This window comes from Biomphalaria glabrata, chromosome 14 (assembly GCF_947242115.1).
Source record: "Biomphalaria glabrata chromosome 14, xgBioGlab47.1, whole genome shotgun sequence".
Taxonomy (NCBI): Eukaryota; Metazoa; Mollusca; class Gastropoda; family Planorbidae; genus Biomphalaria; species Biomphalaria glabrata.
In genome coordinates this window covers 2,833,945-2,850,580 of record NC_074724.1, presented here as the reverse complement: position 1 = coordinate 2,850,580, position 16,636 = coordinate 2,833,945, and the positions used below count along the sequence as shown (strand labels likewise).

Below are 16,636 nucleotides of genomic sequence, written 5' to 3'. Positions count from 1 at the left end.
CTCATCTGAGCATTATTGTTTGGACCACAGACTATATATATATATCTATGTAGACTGGACATGTAAATCTCTGAACACGATACAAACAAATTTGAAAAAGTTGTTAGAAAAGCTGAAACAAGGTGTAAAGTAGTAAAGTTGTTGTTTTTCAACCTTAACCTACGTAGCATACAATTTAATGGTTAGATCTAGATCTAGTAATTGAACCAATCGAAAGTAAGGGCACACTCATCTCATAATTATTACTTTGCAATTTTTAGATACATAATCCAGAAAGATCTAGGTGATCAATCTATTTAAATGTACACAAGATGATTAAAATAAACAGACTTAAAATTATTTCAATCTAGGATTTCCAAAATATTATCTCAAAGGAAACTAACAAGGAATGTCTTATTTCATCAATTTACGTGAATATATAGTTCTGTGATTAATAGCCCATTCTATTTAAAATCAACAAAAGATGTTGCATCATTTCTAAACTTTGAAAACTAATGATCTTTACTTTTCTAACACAGAAAAGATTGATTTTCCTAGATTCGGGGCGACTTCGTATACTGCTTGAAAAATTGTTACGTACATAACAATCTCTCTCTCTCTCTCTCTACATATATATATATATATATATATATATATATATATATATATATATTAAAAGGTAAAGGTAAAGGGTAAAAATATATATATATATATATATAGATAGATAGATAGATAGATAGATATAGATAGATATATAGATATATATATATAGGTCTGTGATCTGATCATTATCGGATAACATTTTTTTTCCTTTTTCCAGTCTAGGTATAATATTTATTACATTGACCTAGTTATATTACTCATCAAGTCTAACTATTGATAAGATTTTAGGTGAAAAATATTTCACTTTCTATGCAATAATAGAAATCAATTTGAAGGTGGCAGATTGTTTCTATTTTGGCATCAAAGCCAATATCTCAATAATGTCGTCGTCTCATGGTGTTATGGAGTGTGTGTGTGTGTGTGTGTTTCTATGGTGACGGTAGGAAGAGGTTAGCGATTGGTTACAACATAGGTGGCAGTGTCGTCATTGGTTTTCGTTAAGAGAGAACACTTCAGAACGTGAGACTGAAAGGTTGTATTATGTTACTGAGATTGTGTTAAAAAATATTTTTACTCAAGTCTAGTATATTTATTTGATCTCATGTCAACTTAATTGTGTCTATATAAAGAAATAAAGTTGTATTTAGTATTGTTCACAAGGAAATTTAGTCAAGTTATTTCAAGCTTTATTAGCTAAGATTCTATCGGCCTACAGCGGTTGAGCTGTCTACCAGCAGTTTGGTGCTATAGGTCAATGACCGCCAACAACACATAGGCATGGGAGGTAATACATAAAGGCAACTCATTCCATGCTCTTTATAGCACCAGACCTAACACATATTCTAAATGAAAATGGTAAATGTAAGAACACTAATCTTATTAGCCTAGCAACATCACTGCCACAACAAGAAAAACATAAAAAATACTTTTGAAAAAAAACTAGCTTATATTAAATGTAATTGTATCAATTAGACATAATAAACATGTGCGATTAGAAATATTTGTTTCCAATTGTATTTGTTTAGCCTTTAGCTAGCTCAATGTGCTATGATCCTATCACTTGTCTGGACCAGTTGTGAAAGTGAGAGGGAGGAAGGCGGTATCTCGGTGAATGTTTACATGATCGTTTTTTAAAGGCATAAAAAAAATGTTCACTGCAGATTCCTCAAGGGGACTAATTCAAATTAGACCACCACATCTATCAAGTACGATTTCTTTCACTTGTTAGAGACACCAAACAAAAATAATTAATTACCGATGGTTAATAACTAATTCACTTAAATGGCTACTTGTTTTTATTGATGTTGTGTTGTCAGGTAAAAGAGATAATTATGCAAAATTTCACCTTGACCTGAGACTGGGTGTAGGGGAAATAACGTGTACAAACGTTTTACAAAACAGACAGAGTGACTTGATAGAAGCTTGGCAATAAAAGTTACATTAAGTTTTAATCCATTAAGTATTTCTCTCACATTTATTTAAAGTATATAGGTCATAAATAGCATAGACCTGCATCTTGTTTAGTTGTTCTGGCTGTCTGGAGATACAAACCAACGACTGTGCAGCAACACAGGTCACGTGGTACTGTCGTCGCTAAGCTCAAGAGTTTCAACACTGCTTATCCCCACCCCTCTGAAGTAGACGCAGGTGGCTTGAGTTAGGACGTTAAACTCTTCATTCCCAAAGTAACGTCTGCGACTTGCAAAAGAAACGGAGATGTTACATCCGGTTTTAGATTGATAACATTTCCCACATTCGTATTGGTTTCCAAGGATGTCAAGGCCGGGCTGTCAATTGGGAGAAGCTCCCATTGTTGTCTCTAACAATATGTTATTGCGCTATGTATTGAAAACCTGTGAGACATTAGGTCAGTATGCCCTGTAAACAAGAGGAGAGGCTTCTGGGAATGAAACAGCAGTGAACATAATAAATGTCACTTCTTTGTATAGATTTGATTAAAACACTTTTCTGTCAGGCATTTCCGTTCACACTGTGTCACAATTAGAACAATTGTACTTTCCATTTTATAGCTACACTTCAACATTAATATTTGGAAACCAATGCGCAGTTCAGCTCATGTATTGGTCTAGTCATCTGAACACTCCAACATAACAATGAGAACGAAGAAGAAGAAGAAGAACCTTTAGAAAAATAACTAAACTTGTTAAAGTAACATCTGTATTTAAGAAAACACGTGTGATAGGCTGAGACATTAAAAAGTGATCACCAAAGTCGATTCATAAATAAAATATGTCAGAGATATGCTAGTTCATGCACTGATCTCATTTCTACATTTTTGCATGTAGTTGACTGATCACTGAGGAAAATGGCTATGCCTGCGCTGGGTTTGTAGATTACAGCGGGGGCTACGTAGCCAGGGGAAATAATACATTTCTAGTTAATCTTCAGTCTCGAAGACAAGCTTTTATCACAAGATCTTATCACAAAAGTCATTCTGTAAGGGTAACCTGCGATGTGTATAAGAAATAGGCTGGTCCCCCACCTCATGACTTAAAAGCAGTGGACATAGATGTGGACATACAGCTAGGACATAGCTCTGGACCAATTAGCTTGGTGTGAAATGGTGCCAACTAAAGCTATGGAAGGTTTAAAAAAATGACCACGGCTCAAGAATTGAACAACCCAAACCAAAAATGGCTGGTTCCTACAACAGCAAAGCAAATGCCACCCTTACCAGCACTGTAATTGGAAGGGAAAATCTACTCTATAAGATGAACAATCTATGTCCTACTACTAAACTAAGCCCAAATGAACTTGCAATCCGACTTTTCCGGAAAAAATTTGTAGTCCTACCATATAGAAATGAATGACCAAGGCAAGGTAGAAATAAAAAAAATAAATATATTTAAAAAATGCATATTGTTAACAAATAGGACCTGTTATTAGATGTATTTATATTATTAAATGTATTTATATTATTAAAGGTATTTATATTATTAAAGGTATTTGTATTATTAAAGGTATTTATATTAAAGCTTAAACAGGGAGGGGACTTAAAGCTCGTGCCCTCCACTTACTAATATCCGGGACTACTTGCACCAATTGTTAGCGTATAAATACCTCAGCCACGTAATGTCATAATAGAGAAACAGCTCGTGTAGACAAAGTGTTCAGCCTAGTGCCCTAGACAGCGTATAATCGTAGAATACTTAGAACATCAGCATTAATTCCTTGTCTAATAGAAGAGATAATATTGCTTGCATTAAACGACAGGACTCAACATGACTGGAAGTCGTTTGTGTTTGAGAGCTTTGTTTGTTTGTAAGTTTTTATTTTATAAATTTATTATCAGTTATGTTAAGTGTAAAATTCTATACTTACACCAAGTTAACAAAACTAATAGCGCTGAGTTGTAAAACGCTTGGCTTCCGAAACGGAGGATCCCGGGTTCAAATCTTGTTAAAGATTATAATTTTTAAATTCATGATCTAAAGTGAGCCTATGACATTAGATGGAGAAAAGGCTGTTGTTGGTTGTTCTGGCTACAGAAACAGATGACCTTGACATCATCTGCCCTATAGACCGAATGGTGCTGGTATTGTAGTTTCAGAACTTTGTACTAATAGGAAAATGAACTAGATCGAAGAAAAATAAATGCTAATATCAAATTGTGGAAGACAATTTATATAGGCTACGAATCAATTATGTTAACAGACCTAGTTCTTCACAGAAAAGGAAAGAGATCGCTCACGTTGATAGGTCTCAGTCAATTTTAGAGGGATAATTTTTTTTTTGGTCAATAGCCAAAAAGCTTTACTTGGACTTTAACCACTAAAATAAGTAATCTGAAAAAAAATTAAATCAATGGCCTCTATATGAATTTGATTGTGATGCATTCTTTTCTCGTTCAATTCTTGCATGGAGTCTTTCCAGTGAGCTTCCAGAATAAAGTTCTTCTTTTGAATATTTGCATACATTCTCGGAAAAAAAAACTGTAAATGTCTAGGTTTTTTTGTTTGGTGTATCTGGTGTACGAAATAAAGAAAGCGTTAAAAAGCTATGTTTTTTTTTTTAAAGTTATTTGCACAGACCTATATATATTAAATCCGAACTGGACATAGGGATCTCATAACACTACACAAAAATGTTGTGAAAAAAATTGAAAAAGATAAAACAAGGAGTTGTTTTGTAAAGGAGTTGTTTTGTAAAGTAGTTATCACCCTAATTTATGTAACATATGATTTCATGTTTAAACCTAGCTAGATCGAGTAACTGAAAATAAAAAATAAGTGCTCTCTCGCATCTCATAATTAATATTTTGCAATTTTTTCGATACATAATCTAGATTTAGAAAGATATAGGTTATCATCTATTTAAATGTACTTAAATGTACTATCTTCTAAAATCATATGATGAAAAATCAACAGGCTGAACTATTTCGATCTAGGATTGTAGAACCATTATCTCAATGGAAACTAACAGGAAATGGCTTTAAATCATAGATTTGCGTGAGTATATAGTTCTGTGATTAATAGCCCCTTATATTTAAAATCCGCAAAATGGTATTGCGTTATTGCTAACATTTGAAAACTAAAGATCATTATGGCCTACTTTTCTAATAGGAAAGAGCGATTTTCATAGATTCGGGGCGACTTCCCTTACAGATTGAGAAAGAGCTACTATCATGAGGATCGGATCACGATCAGATAAACATTTGTTTCCGTTCTCCAGTCTAGGTATAATATATATAGGCCTGTGGTTCTTTGATTATTTGTGTGAACTTCTTGGCACCAGCGACTTGGCAGAATTTCAGTCATTGGTTAATATGTATGACTAGATGCTTGAAGCGTGGGACATAATCATCTTCTCCTTGAAGTAACGTCTGTATTATCTTATCTTATACAATACAGACGTTACTTCAAAAACGATGATGATTACGTCCTACGCGTCATGCATTCAGTCATGCCTATTAACCAATGACTTAAATTCTGCCAAGTCACTGGTTTTCCTGGCTAGCTGAGGCATCCCATTCCATGCTCAAATAGCGCTAGAGAAGAAGGAGTATTTGTCCAAATTTGTCCTAGAATATGGGATGAGGAATGTACTATTATATTTGTGTCTTTCAGAGTATTTTATTGAATTTTGTTTTTGTATTTGAAGATTATGGTTCAGTGTTTTATGTATCATTGCTACTTTACTTTACTTAAATAAGAAGAAGAAGATAAGACTTCTGACTTCAATTTTCAAAGCGCTTTTTTTGTAGCACAAAAATAATTTCAATTATGAAAAAGCATTAAATGTTGCAGCTATGGCTTAAAACTTATTTAAAAAACAAATGGTCTATTAGAAGTAGTAAAAGGAGTTTCAATACGAAGATAGACTCTGACGAATTAAATAAGGCTTGTCTTCGAGTCCAAAGATTAATCTGGAATGCAGAATCTACATGCTTTGTCACATCCTGCGCAGTCACAAGCAATGCCCACCGGTGGTCGATTTGGATTTTCTTTTCGCCGTCTACGTTAGTCCTAGGCTTTAATATATAATTAAATTGTTTGTTGATTCATAATCATTTATTTGGCAAAAGTGAGACTTAATTTAGCATCATAGACTGTGTTTAGTTTAACGTGGAATCTCACTGTTCAGGCAATGTCCGCATAAGACGGGGCGTAAATTGTAAATAAAAGTATAGTAACCCTTTCAATCCTTGCGATCTATAGAGCAGAAACAGATGATGTAAAGGTTATATGTTTTATTGGCTGACAGTTAACGAGGGTGTTTTGTGGCCAGCACAAAGCTTACCGCTTTACTTTCTTTAACTAAGGCCACAGGGGCAGACTCAGGATGTACTCAGGGACAGACTAAAGATCCCGAATAAAACATTTCAGTCTTCACTGAGATTCGAACCATTTTCGTAATCCGGGTCCACATACGCGTGAAGAGTTTGCAAGCAAATAAGAGAACATTTTGAGTATTACCAACTAATATTTTATTTTGTGTAATGATGTATGTGCGAATGTAGTTGCTGTAATTTCTACAGTACCTTGATAAGAACTTAGATGCTTGGGTGTACTGTCGTCATAATAATCTAGATGCTGGGGTGTACTGTCTTTATAAGAACTTAGATGCTTGGGTGTACTGTCTTTATAAGAACCTAGATGCTTGGGTGTACTGTCTTTATAAGAACCTAGATGCTTGGGTGTACTGTCTTTATAAGAACTTAGATGCTTGGGTGTACTGTCTTTATAAGAACCTAGATGCTTGGGTGTACTGTCTTTATAAGAACCTAGATACTTGGGTGTACTGTCTTTATAAGAACCTAGATGCTGGGGTGTACTGTCTTTATAAGAACTTAGATGCTTGGGTGTACTGTCTTTATAAGAACCTAGATGCTTGGGTGTACTGTCTTTATAAGAACCTAGATGCTTGGGTGTACTGTCTTTATAAGAACCTAGATGCTTGGGTGTACTGTCTTTATAAGAACTTAGATGCTTGGGTGTACTGTCTTTATAAGAACTTAGATGCTTGGGTGTACTGTCTTTATAAAAACCTAGATGCTTGGGTGTACTGTCTTTATAAGAACCTAGAAGCTTGGGTGTACTGTCTTTATAAGAACCTAGATGATTGGGTGTACTGTCTTTATAAGACCATAGACGCTTGGGTGTACTGTCTTTATAAGAACCTAGATGCTTGGGTGTACTGTCTTTATAAGAACCTAGATGATTGGGTGTACTGTCTTTATAAGACCATAGACGCTTGGGTGTACTGTCTTCATAAGAACTTAGATGCTTGGGTGTACTGTCTTTATAAGAACCTAGATGCTTGGGTGTACTGTCTTTATAAGAACTTAGATGCTTGGGTGTACTGTCTTTATAAGAACTTAGATGCTTGGGTGTACTGTCTTTATAAGAAGCTAGATGCTTGGGTGTACTGTCTTTATAAGAAATAGATACTTGGGTGTACTGTCTTTATAAGACCATAGACGCTTGGGTGTACTGTCTTTATAAGAACCTAGATGCTTGGGTGTACTGTCTTTATAAGAACCTAGATGCTTGGGTGTACTGTCTTTATAAGAACCTAGATGCTTGGGTGTACTGTCTTTATAAGACCATAGACGCATGGGTGTACTGTCTTCATAAGAACTTAGATGATTGGGTGTTCTGTCTGGTGTATTACAATTTCAAGGAGGAATATGAAACACACATCGTCAAAAAACGGGTTACCACAGAATAACCAAATGCAGACAATCACAAACGTTACTACAGAATGAGCCACAGTCGAGTCAGTAGCTAAATATGATGTTAACCCTCTAGAGTCTACAAGCAAGTAACTAAAATGTGTTCATTAATAATCTCTAACCCTCTCTATCTCCCCACTATATAATCGTGTACAAAGTCCGTAAACTTCAGTGCATTCTCTAAACTAAACTAACATACGATTTCAGTTGCAGTGTTGGTGCAAGTGACTGCCCTTGACGTGACCACAACATGGATGAAGGACACGGCTGTAGGATCAACAGCGACACTGAACTGTAGTTGGACTACGCAGCCTTATGAACGCCCACTGAGATTAACATTCGCTTTAGATCAAATTTTTAATGATTATTTATTTTTTTGTTCTATTGAAAATGAATACAGCTGCAATAGGAGTAGGAGTATGTTCCGTATGGGTTATGTAGATATTTCTCAACGGGGATCTATATCTATGGTGATGGAAGACTTACAATGTTCTGACGATGGGACAATATATATTTGTCTAGTTGACGTTTATCCAACTTTCGAGATATCAAAAGCTTCACTTACTGTACAAGGTAAAACGTTTTTGAACATATTTGAATGAACCTCAAGGATATTCGTTTAATAATTTAACAACAAACATTTAAAATTTGTTATTGGAAAATTGTAATAAAAAAACTCTTATTATTAATTATTCAAATATTATATTTTATTATTTACTGTAAAGGACGTGTAAGCTACTGATAGGAATAGAGATGTTCTTTTTTTTTCTAAAAACGTTTTAATTCATTTTTATCCTTAAAGTTCCACCATCAGCTCCAGAATTAAGTAATGTCCAAACAGATGTCCAAGAAAATTCAGACATCACAGCCACATGTACAGCCATTGTGGGCTATCCTGAAGCTGGACAAATTGTTTGGAGAGCTTATCAAAATGGAGGAAGTATTGACTTGTCTTCTCAATTAAAGATTAATGTAATTAATGGTGAGATATAGTTAATTAATTTCATATGTATATCACACATATATATATATATATATATACAGATAAGTTTGTAGATGTGCAGTTCTTCCACTTATTTAAGCCCTTTTTTTTTTAAAGTATTTTTTAAATTTTTTAATGGTTTTTATCTAGTCCCACAGCCAGGTGATGACAAGTGTACAATCCGTATACAAAGTTCAGCAACTCTAAAAGCCAACATGCGTCACCAGGGTATTTCTCTGGCTTGTTTCGTAATCAATGAGGATTTCAAGCCTACAGCACCAGATACATGCGCTGACCCAGAGACAGACTTGTGTGTCCAGACTGATCCTGCAGTGGTCACTTGTAAGTGTTTTAACAGAAATTGTTTTATATTTAAACATTTGAATCCCTATAGTTGAATTTCAACTGGCAATTTTTAATACAAACTAACTAGATTTAAGGCTTACATTATGAACCGTGTGTAAACATATTCGTAAAAAAAATGAAATGTTTAAAAAAGACTGTTTCGTGTTATTTAATTGGTTTTGATAAATTAAATACAACTTTCTCTTCTCCAGGCAGTAACTCCATGGGTAAGTATTGCGTGATTTCACAGATATTTTTCTCGGTGTGTTGTCATTTCATAATTGTGAATGTTTGTATGTTGATTCATAGAATTATTACTAAGAGAATAGTACACAATTAGCAATTTGCCTGATGCAATACAAATACATTTTTATGGCTGATAAATTGATTTTGTTTTTCTCTACAGACATTTTTAAAGTTTCAATGATAGTTGTTGGTAAGTACCTTAAATTAAATGACTGTTATATCAGACCAGGTTGAAATGTTGGGCTAGAACAACAATAATTAGAAGCTCCTTTACCAACTTTAGATCAGAATGTTACAAGGTCATTTGTCATTATCGAGAAGTACATAGAAGTGCCACCATGAAAGACCCGGTTGTGAGTGTGTATGTGTTTCCTATGTGAATGTTGTTCGTAATTGCATCTATATATTTGTCATAAAAAGTAGTTATGCTGAGGGGGTCAGTTGTTGTCAAACTCAATTTTCACTTGCTAGGACCAATAATCTTATCTTATTATAATCCATGGTTTATTATTTTATAATTGTTGGATGTGTCTAAAAAGCAGTGTGATAATAAGATAAAAAAGTCAATAAAGTAAGTTATCTTATTGTACTGATTGTGATTGTGGGAGTCAACGGCTCATGATTTTACCCCAGGTATGACTGCCGAAGTCTTTCTCTGGGTATAGCTGCAAGGCAGCAGAGGTTTGAATTCAGAGTTTTCCTTCTCCTAGGTGAGAAGCCAGCCATGGCTAAGGAGCCTCTCTTGCCAGAAGCTAACTGGTTTAGGCGCACATTACTCGCCTTCGCCCCTGTCCTGTTTGTGAGAACAGTTCCGCCGAGCTCATTTTCTGAACCACACGTGAAGGCCAGGAGTTGGACTGGTTGTCAGAGGCTATGTGAGATGCGTGCCGTTATAGGAAGCAATTTATAGGTAATGGTGCGCTTAAAATCATTACCACTTTCGGCGGTTACAACCTTGCTCATATACCATTTCTTTAAATTGCTTTTTTATTGCGCACCTTTCAAACTATATCAAGCTCAGTGCGCTCTCGTGCAATCTCTTTTGTGGAAAAGGGGGGGGGGCGCAAGCGGGTACCTGGTAGAAAGTGTCCATATTGGCTTAAATCACATAGCAAAAACAACTTAGCTCAAGTAGGGATTTAAACTCAGGTCTCATAGCTAAGTGGCATATGCCAATTAGCCCCAAATTTCACTTGCATCTCTTTGTCAAAACTGGATTAGATCTTAAAAAAATGTCTAACATGAGCTGAATGAGTTCACTATTGAAATGAGATAAATAAGGAAGCGAAATATTAAATATACTTTTTAAAAAAATCTTATATAAGAAAAAAAGAAAGAGATGGAAAGATAACATAAAAGAAGAGACGGGCATGAAATTGACAGAGGTGCTATCCATGGTGAAAGTCAGAGAGGAATGGAGATAGAAGGTCCACAAATCTTGTGTGGTGCCCCAACAGACTAAGAGAAAGAGATAGGTGAAAGAAAGAAAACAATAAGTTCTGTTCTTTTTGTCTGCTGTGATAAATATTTTAATTTCCTAATTCATGACTAATAAAACAGATCTACTCTAATACTCATAAAAAAGAAACTCTTAGTGAAGACATATATAGACAAGTTGAAGTTAAACTTTCTTTGAATCTCTATTAAGTCATTCTTCTCACTTCTTTCCCCACAGCTGTTACTTTCTTTGTAATCATAATTATACTGATCGCTGTCATCATTGTTCTCACCCGACGAAGAAGCCAATGTAAGTAATTACAATATTAGGCAAAGAAATCGTTTAGTTGTCAATGAAATTGGTTGGTACTGAATTTAAAGAGTGCTTGATCCAATCAATGATAAACAATGCGATCTCTATGCAATCCGCATTTACTAGATCTCGTTTGTAAATGGACAGAAATTATGAAAAAAAAAATCTAGATGTCATTGTAGTTCTAGTAGTGTAGGCCTCCTTTTATCGATAAATGTAGTACATATAGTACATGTTGCATATTTACTATGGATGTAGTATTATTCGAGCTGAAACTCTATTCGTAGTCAATAATGCAAATCACCTAGAAGCATAAAACAGGTCGAGAGTATGTTGCATACAATTAAAATATGTATCTTCTTAATTTAATCAGGTCAAGGAGAGAAAGAAATGATCATCAAAAACTAAACAAAACAAAAAAAAAGTCTCAATATCATGGAATTGTGATTAGACGACTGATTGTATATAAGTGTTATATAGTAGAGACAGGTCATAATAAACATTATGTTTGCAAATAAACTGTTTCAATTGTTATACAAAAACCAAATGTAATAAAATACTTAAAAAGACACAAAGAAAAAGGCACATTCCTCGTTCCATATGCTCTTTCTTCCCTAGTGCTATTAGAGCATGGAATGGGATACCTGAGCTAGCCAGTGAAGTGGCAGAATTTAGGTCATTGGTGAATATGCATGACTGAATGCATGACGCGTAGGACGTAATCATCTTCTTTTTTGAAGTAACGTCTGTATTTTATAAGATTAGATAAGATTTGTTTTTCAAATACATAGATCTAAAGCGAGTAGTAAAAACTAAAGTCCTGGCGAGATTTTGTTTCGTTTAACGTAACCAAGTTTCACAATTATAATCAGTTATATGCCTTTCTTTTCGTCAACTAATACACACTACTACAGTTCTGTACACGAATCTATGCTAAAGCTAGGTTAGTTTTAGGCCTAGTTAATGAAGTAATGATTTCATTCTTAATGTTTGCACTTCGAATTCACGTTAGTTAAATTGTTAACCAAAGTTCAACTAACAATCCGGTACAAAGAGATCCCACTGAAATTGGTTATATCCAAGGCAAATGTCAGAAAGGAATGGAGAAAGACGGTTAACAGATCTTGTGTGGTGCCCCCAACGGCCTAACAGAAAAATTAGGAATGTCAAGGACTCTAAACTGAAGTTCACTTCACTGTTGCCAACTAAAAATCTGTGGTAAATATTTACAATATAAAATTAAATGCTAAGCAGTTCATCGGCGTAACAAATCCTTTATTACCCTTTTTTTTTTATACTCATTTTAAAGCCTAACGCCATAATTAGTCTTACGTCTCAAAACTATTGAGATCATTTTCTGCTATAGATAAAATAACTTAGAAAATTTGATTCTGCAGTGCTAAAAAATGCACAAAAATTACCGAAAGGCGTTGAAAAAATATACAGCTTATCAACAGTTACTTTATTGTGTACATCGCCCCATTATCATAGTTTTGGCGCCTTGTTTAAAAACGTCCAATAAAAAGACAACAAATAAATGCAAGCCTTTAGAGAGAACGAAAGGTTAGATCACATTTACAATTCATAAATACACGATTTTTTAGTAATTTTTTAAAGTCAGCAGCTTTTGTTTTTCTAGAAAAGAACAGGAAATGCACTACTAAAGACAGGAGGAACATGGCAATCTAGTTGTACTGTACTGTACTTTTCTGTTGTGTACTGTACTGTACTTTTCTGTTGTGTACTGTACTGTACTTTTCTGTTGTGTACTGTACTGTACTTTTCTGTTGTGTACTGTACTGTACTTTTCTGTTGTGTACTGTACTGTACTTTTCTGTTGTGTACTGTACTGTACTTTTCTGTTGTGTACGGTACTGTACTTTTCTGTTGTGTACGGTACTGTACTTTTCTGTTGTGTACGGTACTGTACTTTTCTGTTGTGTACTGTACTGTACTTTTCTGTTGTGTACTGTACTGTACTTTTCTGTTGTGTACTGTACTGTACTTTTCTGTTGTGTACTGTACTGTACTTTTCTGTTGTGTACTGTACTGTACTTTTCTGTTGTGTACTGTACTGTACTTTTCTGTTGTGTACTGTACTGTACTTTTCTGTTGTGTACTGTACTGTACTTTTCTGTTGTGTACTGTACTGTACTTTTCTGTTGTGTACTGTACTGTACTTTTCTGTTGTGTACTGTACTGTACTTTTCTGTTGTGTACTGTACTGTACTTTTCTGTTGTGTACTGTACTGTACTTTTCTGTTGTGTACTGTACTGTACTTTTCTGTTGTGTACTGTACTGTACTTTTCTGTTGTGTACTGTACTGTACTTTTCTGTTGTGTACTGTACTGTACTTTTCTGTTGTGTACTGTACTGTACTTTTCTGTTGTGTACTGTACTGTACTTTTCTGTTGTGTACTGTACTGTACTTTTCTGTTGTGTACTGTACTGTACTTTTCTGTTGTGTACTGTACTGTACTTTTCTGTTGTGTACTGTACTGTACTTTTCTGTTGTGTACTGTACTGTACTTTTCTGTTGTGTACGGTACTGTACTTTTCTGTTGTGTACTGTACTGTACTTTTCTGTTGTGTACTGTACTGTACTTTTCTGTTGTGTACTGTACTGTACTTTTCTGTTGTGTACGGTACTGTACTTTTCTGTTGTGTACGGTACTGTACTTTTCTGTTGTGTACTGGTCCATACTTTCGTCTGTCTGCGCCTGCCCTCGGCGTTACCTTTATTTGTATCTCATATATGTTAAATTGCTAACAGTGATCAGTCTGATCGTGATTTCATCAGGCCGCCGAAAAGTCGGCACAAATTGTAGAAAATCACCCTCAAAAAAAAAGATTAAAAAATGTATCTTTACCTACGTTGGGACATCAATTTTTCTTCAACTTTTGTTCGTTTATGAAGTGGGGCTCTCAATGTAGAATCTACCATGAAAAGTGAACGGGTCTTTACTTCTTTTGTGGAACATGATAATAAAGCAGTATATTTGATGTGTAAAGAAAGTGTGGCTGTTTTAAAATAAAAATATATCTACAGGGCATTATAAAGCAAATATGACGGCATTCTTGGTTTAATCCGCGAATAAAAGATAGTTAAACTACGCCTTGAGATTGTAGGATCGATGGGAATATTCACCAAAAAGAGACAAGAAAATGAGTCGGTGGTAAGGCTAGCTACACTGTTGCTTGTATTTATAGTATAGAAATTAAGCCATTTTCTGAAGCTTTAAATAAATATTAACATCAAATAGCCCATTGATTAATGTAAGTACAAGATCCACGGGCTTCTAATCCAATAGTTTCAGGTCAATTTTATTTCGTTGTTTGTACCTTTTCATTCATGTGGACCGTAACGCGAGTGTCGGAAATTAAAATGGCCTGCTGGGCGAATCAGGTTGGGCATCACAGCATTAATGCTTTACGTCCTTACAAAAGTGTTATGAGAACCACTGCTTGATAGAAATGGATTTCGGTATGTGGATGTAGCGACTTATTCTGTCACACTCTTAAAGATAGATCTATGGTTTAAAAAAATATTGTACATTAATACAAAGCTCTGCAAAGGCGAAAGGTTTCTAATATACTGTAATGCACCAAATGAAATGTACAAGACCGTTTTTTTAAATAATTAAAATATACAATATCAGAAAGGTGTTTTACTGCAGGAATGAGAATGTAATGTAAATTTTAAAATGTGGTTACACGTATTTGTTAATTTTGTTATGCTTTATAAGATTCAGATATTAATTCAGCAATGAACGCAACAACGTTTTAGGTCCTAGTCCCACATCCTGCGAAACAGCAGAGAAAGGTGGTGTAAGGAAATTGCGACTTGTAGGGCAGATGATGTGAAAATCATCTGTTTCTGTGGCCCAAGGTTAACGAGAGTTTCATGTGGCCTGCACAAGAAAATGTCTTTACGTTTTGCCAACTAATGTCAGGTACCTATCAGAGACCTCTTAAGATCCCCAATTAAAATTCCCTATCTTAACCTAGATTTGAATCCAAGAACTCATCGGTTAAGAAACTAGGCGTTTTACCACTCAGCCACAGCGCCTCGTAAGGTGTTGGGTAGGGTTCAAACCCATGACAGTTCAGAGAGTATATCACACGATTAGCCAGCACTTGACACTAGCTAGCTAATATCACATTTATACTTTTATTACATTCATTACAAAGTAAATTACGGTTGGGATAATAAATAATTTAATACTTATGAAAACTTCTAAATATATAAAATAGATCACGTACTTTGCTGTACTCTTTGTTAGACACCTTATTTATATAGGTTAGTTATTTAGCGACGCACCATAGATGACGCATATTGAACGGGACTAGTGACGTTTGGGATATGTTGGGTTAGAGACCGGAAAATCAGTTAGCGATAGAATACTCCAGGGTAACGACGTGTTTAGTGACAGAGACTTCTACTGTGGCCTTTTATCAGAATAAATCTATGTGAAATTGTTCATCGGAGTTGACTACATCTCTTCACTCGTTAAAACAGATGTTGTTTTATCCTAAATGTATTGTTGTTCAACTACACGGAATATATAAGCGCCGCTTAAAAAAAAAAAAGAAGTCCCAAGAATACATCTATGAGTGTTTTGAGTTTTGGGCATACGTAAAATATCAAAAATTCTCGCTGAGATGCGGAATGACAGTGTTTTAAGATGATAGAGAGGTATGCGGACCTTGAACTTTTTAGGGACCCCTGCACTTTTACATTTGACATCATGTTAATGTACATAATAAATATATGTCTAAATTCCAATTGGTACAGTATATAAGTAAAATTAGCAACAAAAAAATCATTAAGACTATTTTTAATGAATAATACCGTTGTTTATTGGCGAAATAATGTGCAAGTGGCAAATCTCAATTCATATCGCCTCACGTCGTGCTTTCTGTGCAGCAAATACATCTATAACATCATCTAGATCAGGAGTTCTCAACCTGTGGATCGCGAACCCCTTGGGGGGTCGATTGACCATTTGCCAGGGGTCGCCTAAGACCATCGATAATATAGATTGTTATTGTCTACTCTTCTATGTGAGTGTGTGTGTGGGGGGTCGCAAAAAAGGTGTCGCCGAACTTAAAATGTTGAGAACCGCTAAACTAGATCAATGCTATCTAGTATTTTGACTCCACCACGCGAATAACAAGATTGCCTGCCAGTAGCCTAATATTTCATATTTAATGTAAAAAAATTATAGGACATTCAAGTTGGGGCCAGCGGGTAATTTCAAATTAGGACCCCCCCCCTTCCCCCCCCAGCTTTGCTACGCCACTGATGCAGACCGCGAAGATATAAAGAACTAAGAAAAGATAGAACCTAGACTTATAAATCCTGGCCTCTCTGTATACAGCACCCACCCAGGGCCCCAATCTTTGCTAAGGCTCCCTCCTTTAAATCAATGATCTGTAATTGTTTCTGTAACAATAGGCAAAACTGTATATATCAATATTTAGGAACAAATACAAGAATTATCTTTCTTCATACAATCTCTTTGACATTTCAAA

General features: G+C 35.0%; 2 protein-coding genes across 2 annotated transcripts; one reads left to right on the top strand and one right to left on the bottom strand.

The window, feature by feature from the left end:
* Window positions 1–3,731: 3,731 nt before the first annotated feature.
* On the top strand, window positions 3,732–11,609 carry LOC106056721 (CD276 antigen-like). Its single transcript, XM_013213550.2, has 8 exons — window positions 3,732–3,864; window positions 7,985–8,350; window positions 8,580–8,759; window positions 8,910–9,101; window positions 9,317–9,331; window positions 9,511–9,540; window positions 11,026–11,097; window positions 11,474–11,609. Exons 1-8 carry the CDS (start codon window positions 3,825–3,827, stop codon window positions 11,506–11,508), a joined length of 930 nt encoding a protein of 309 aa, XP_013069004.2. The 5' UTR covers window positions 3,732–3,824; the 3' UTR covers window positions 11,509–11,609.
* Window positions 11,610–12,735: 1,126 nt separating this feature from the next.
* Window positions 12,736–13,803, bottom strand: LOC129922903 (uncharacterized). Its single transcript, XM_056011097.1, has one exon. It carries the CDS (start codon window positions 13,801–13,803, stop codon window positions 12,736–12,738), a length of 1,068 nt encoding a protein of 355 aa, XP_055867072.1.
* Between the last annotated feature and the right edge of the window lie 2,833 nt (window positions 13,804–16,636).

Excerpts from the sequence above, each read along its gene's own strand:
- LOC106056721 (XM_013213550.2), top strand. The coding sequence starts at position 3,825 with ATGACTGGAAGTCGTTTGTGTTTGAGAGCTTTGTTTGTTT. Across the intron at positions 3,865-7,984 it reads TTTGAGAGCTTTGTTTGTTT|TTGCAGTGTTGGTGCAAGTG; the intron begins GTAAGTTTTTAT and ends ATACGATTTCAG. Across the intron at positions 8,351-8,579 it reads AGCTTCACTTACTGTACAAG|TTCCACCATCAGCTCCAGAA; the intron begins GTAAAACGTTTT and ends TTATCCTTAAAG.
- LOC129922903 (XM_056011097.1), bottom strand. The coding sequence starts at position 13,803 with ATGGACCAGTACACAACAGAAAAGTACAGTACCGTACACAACAGAAAA.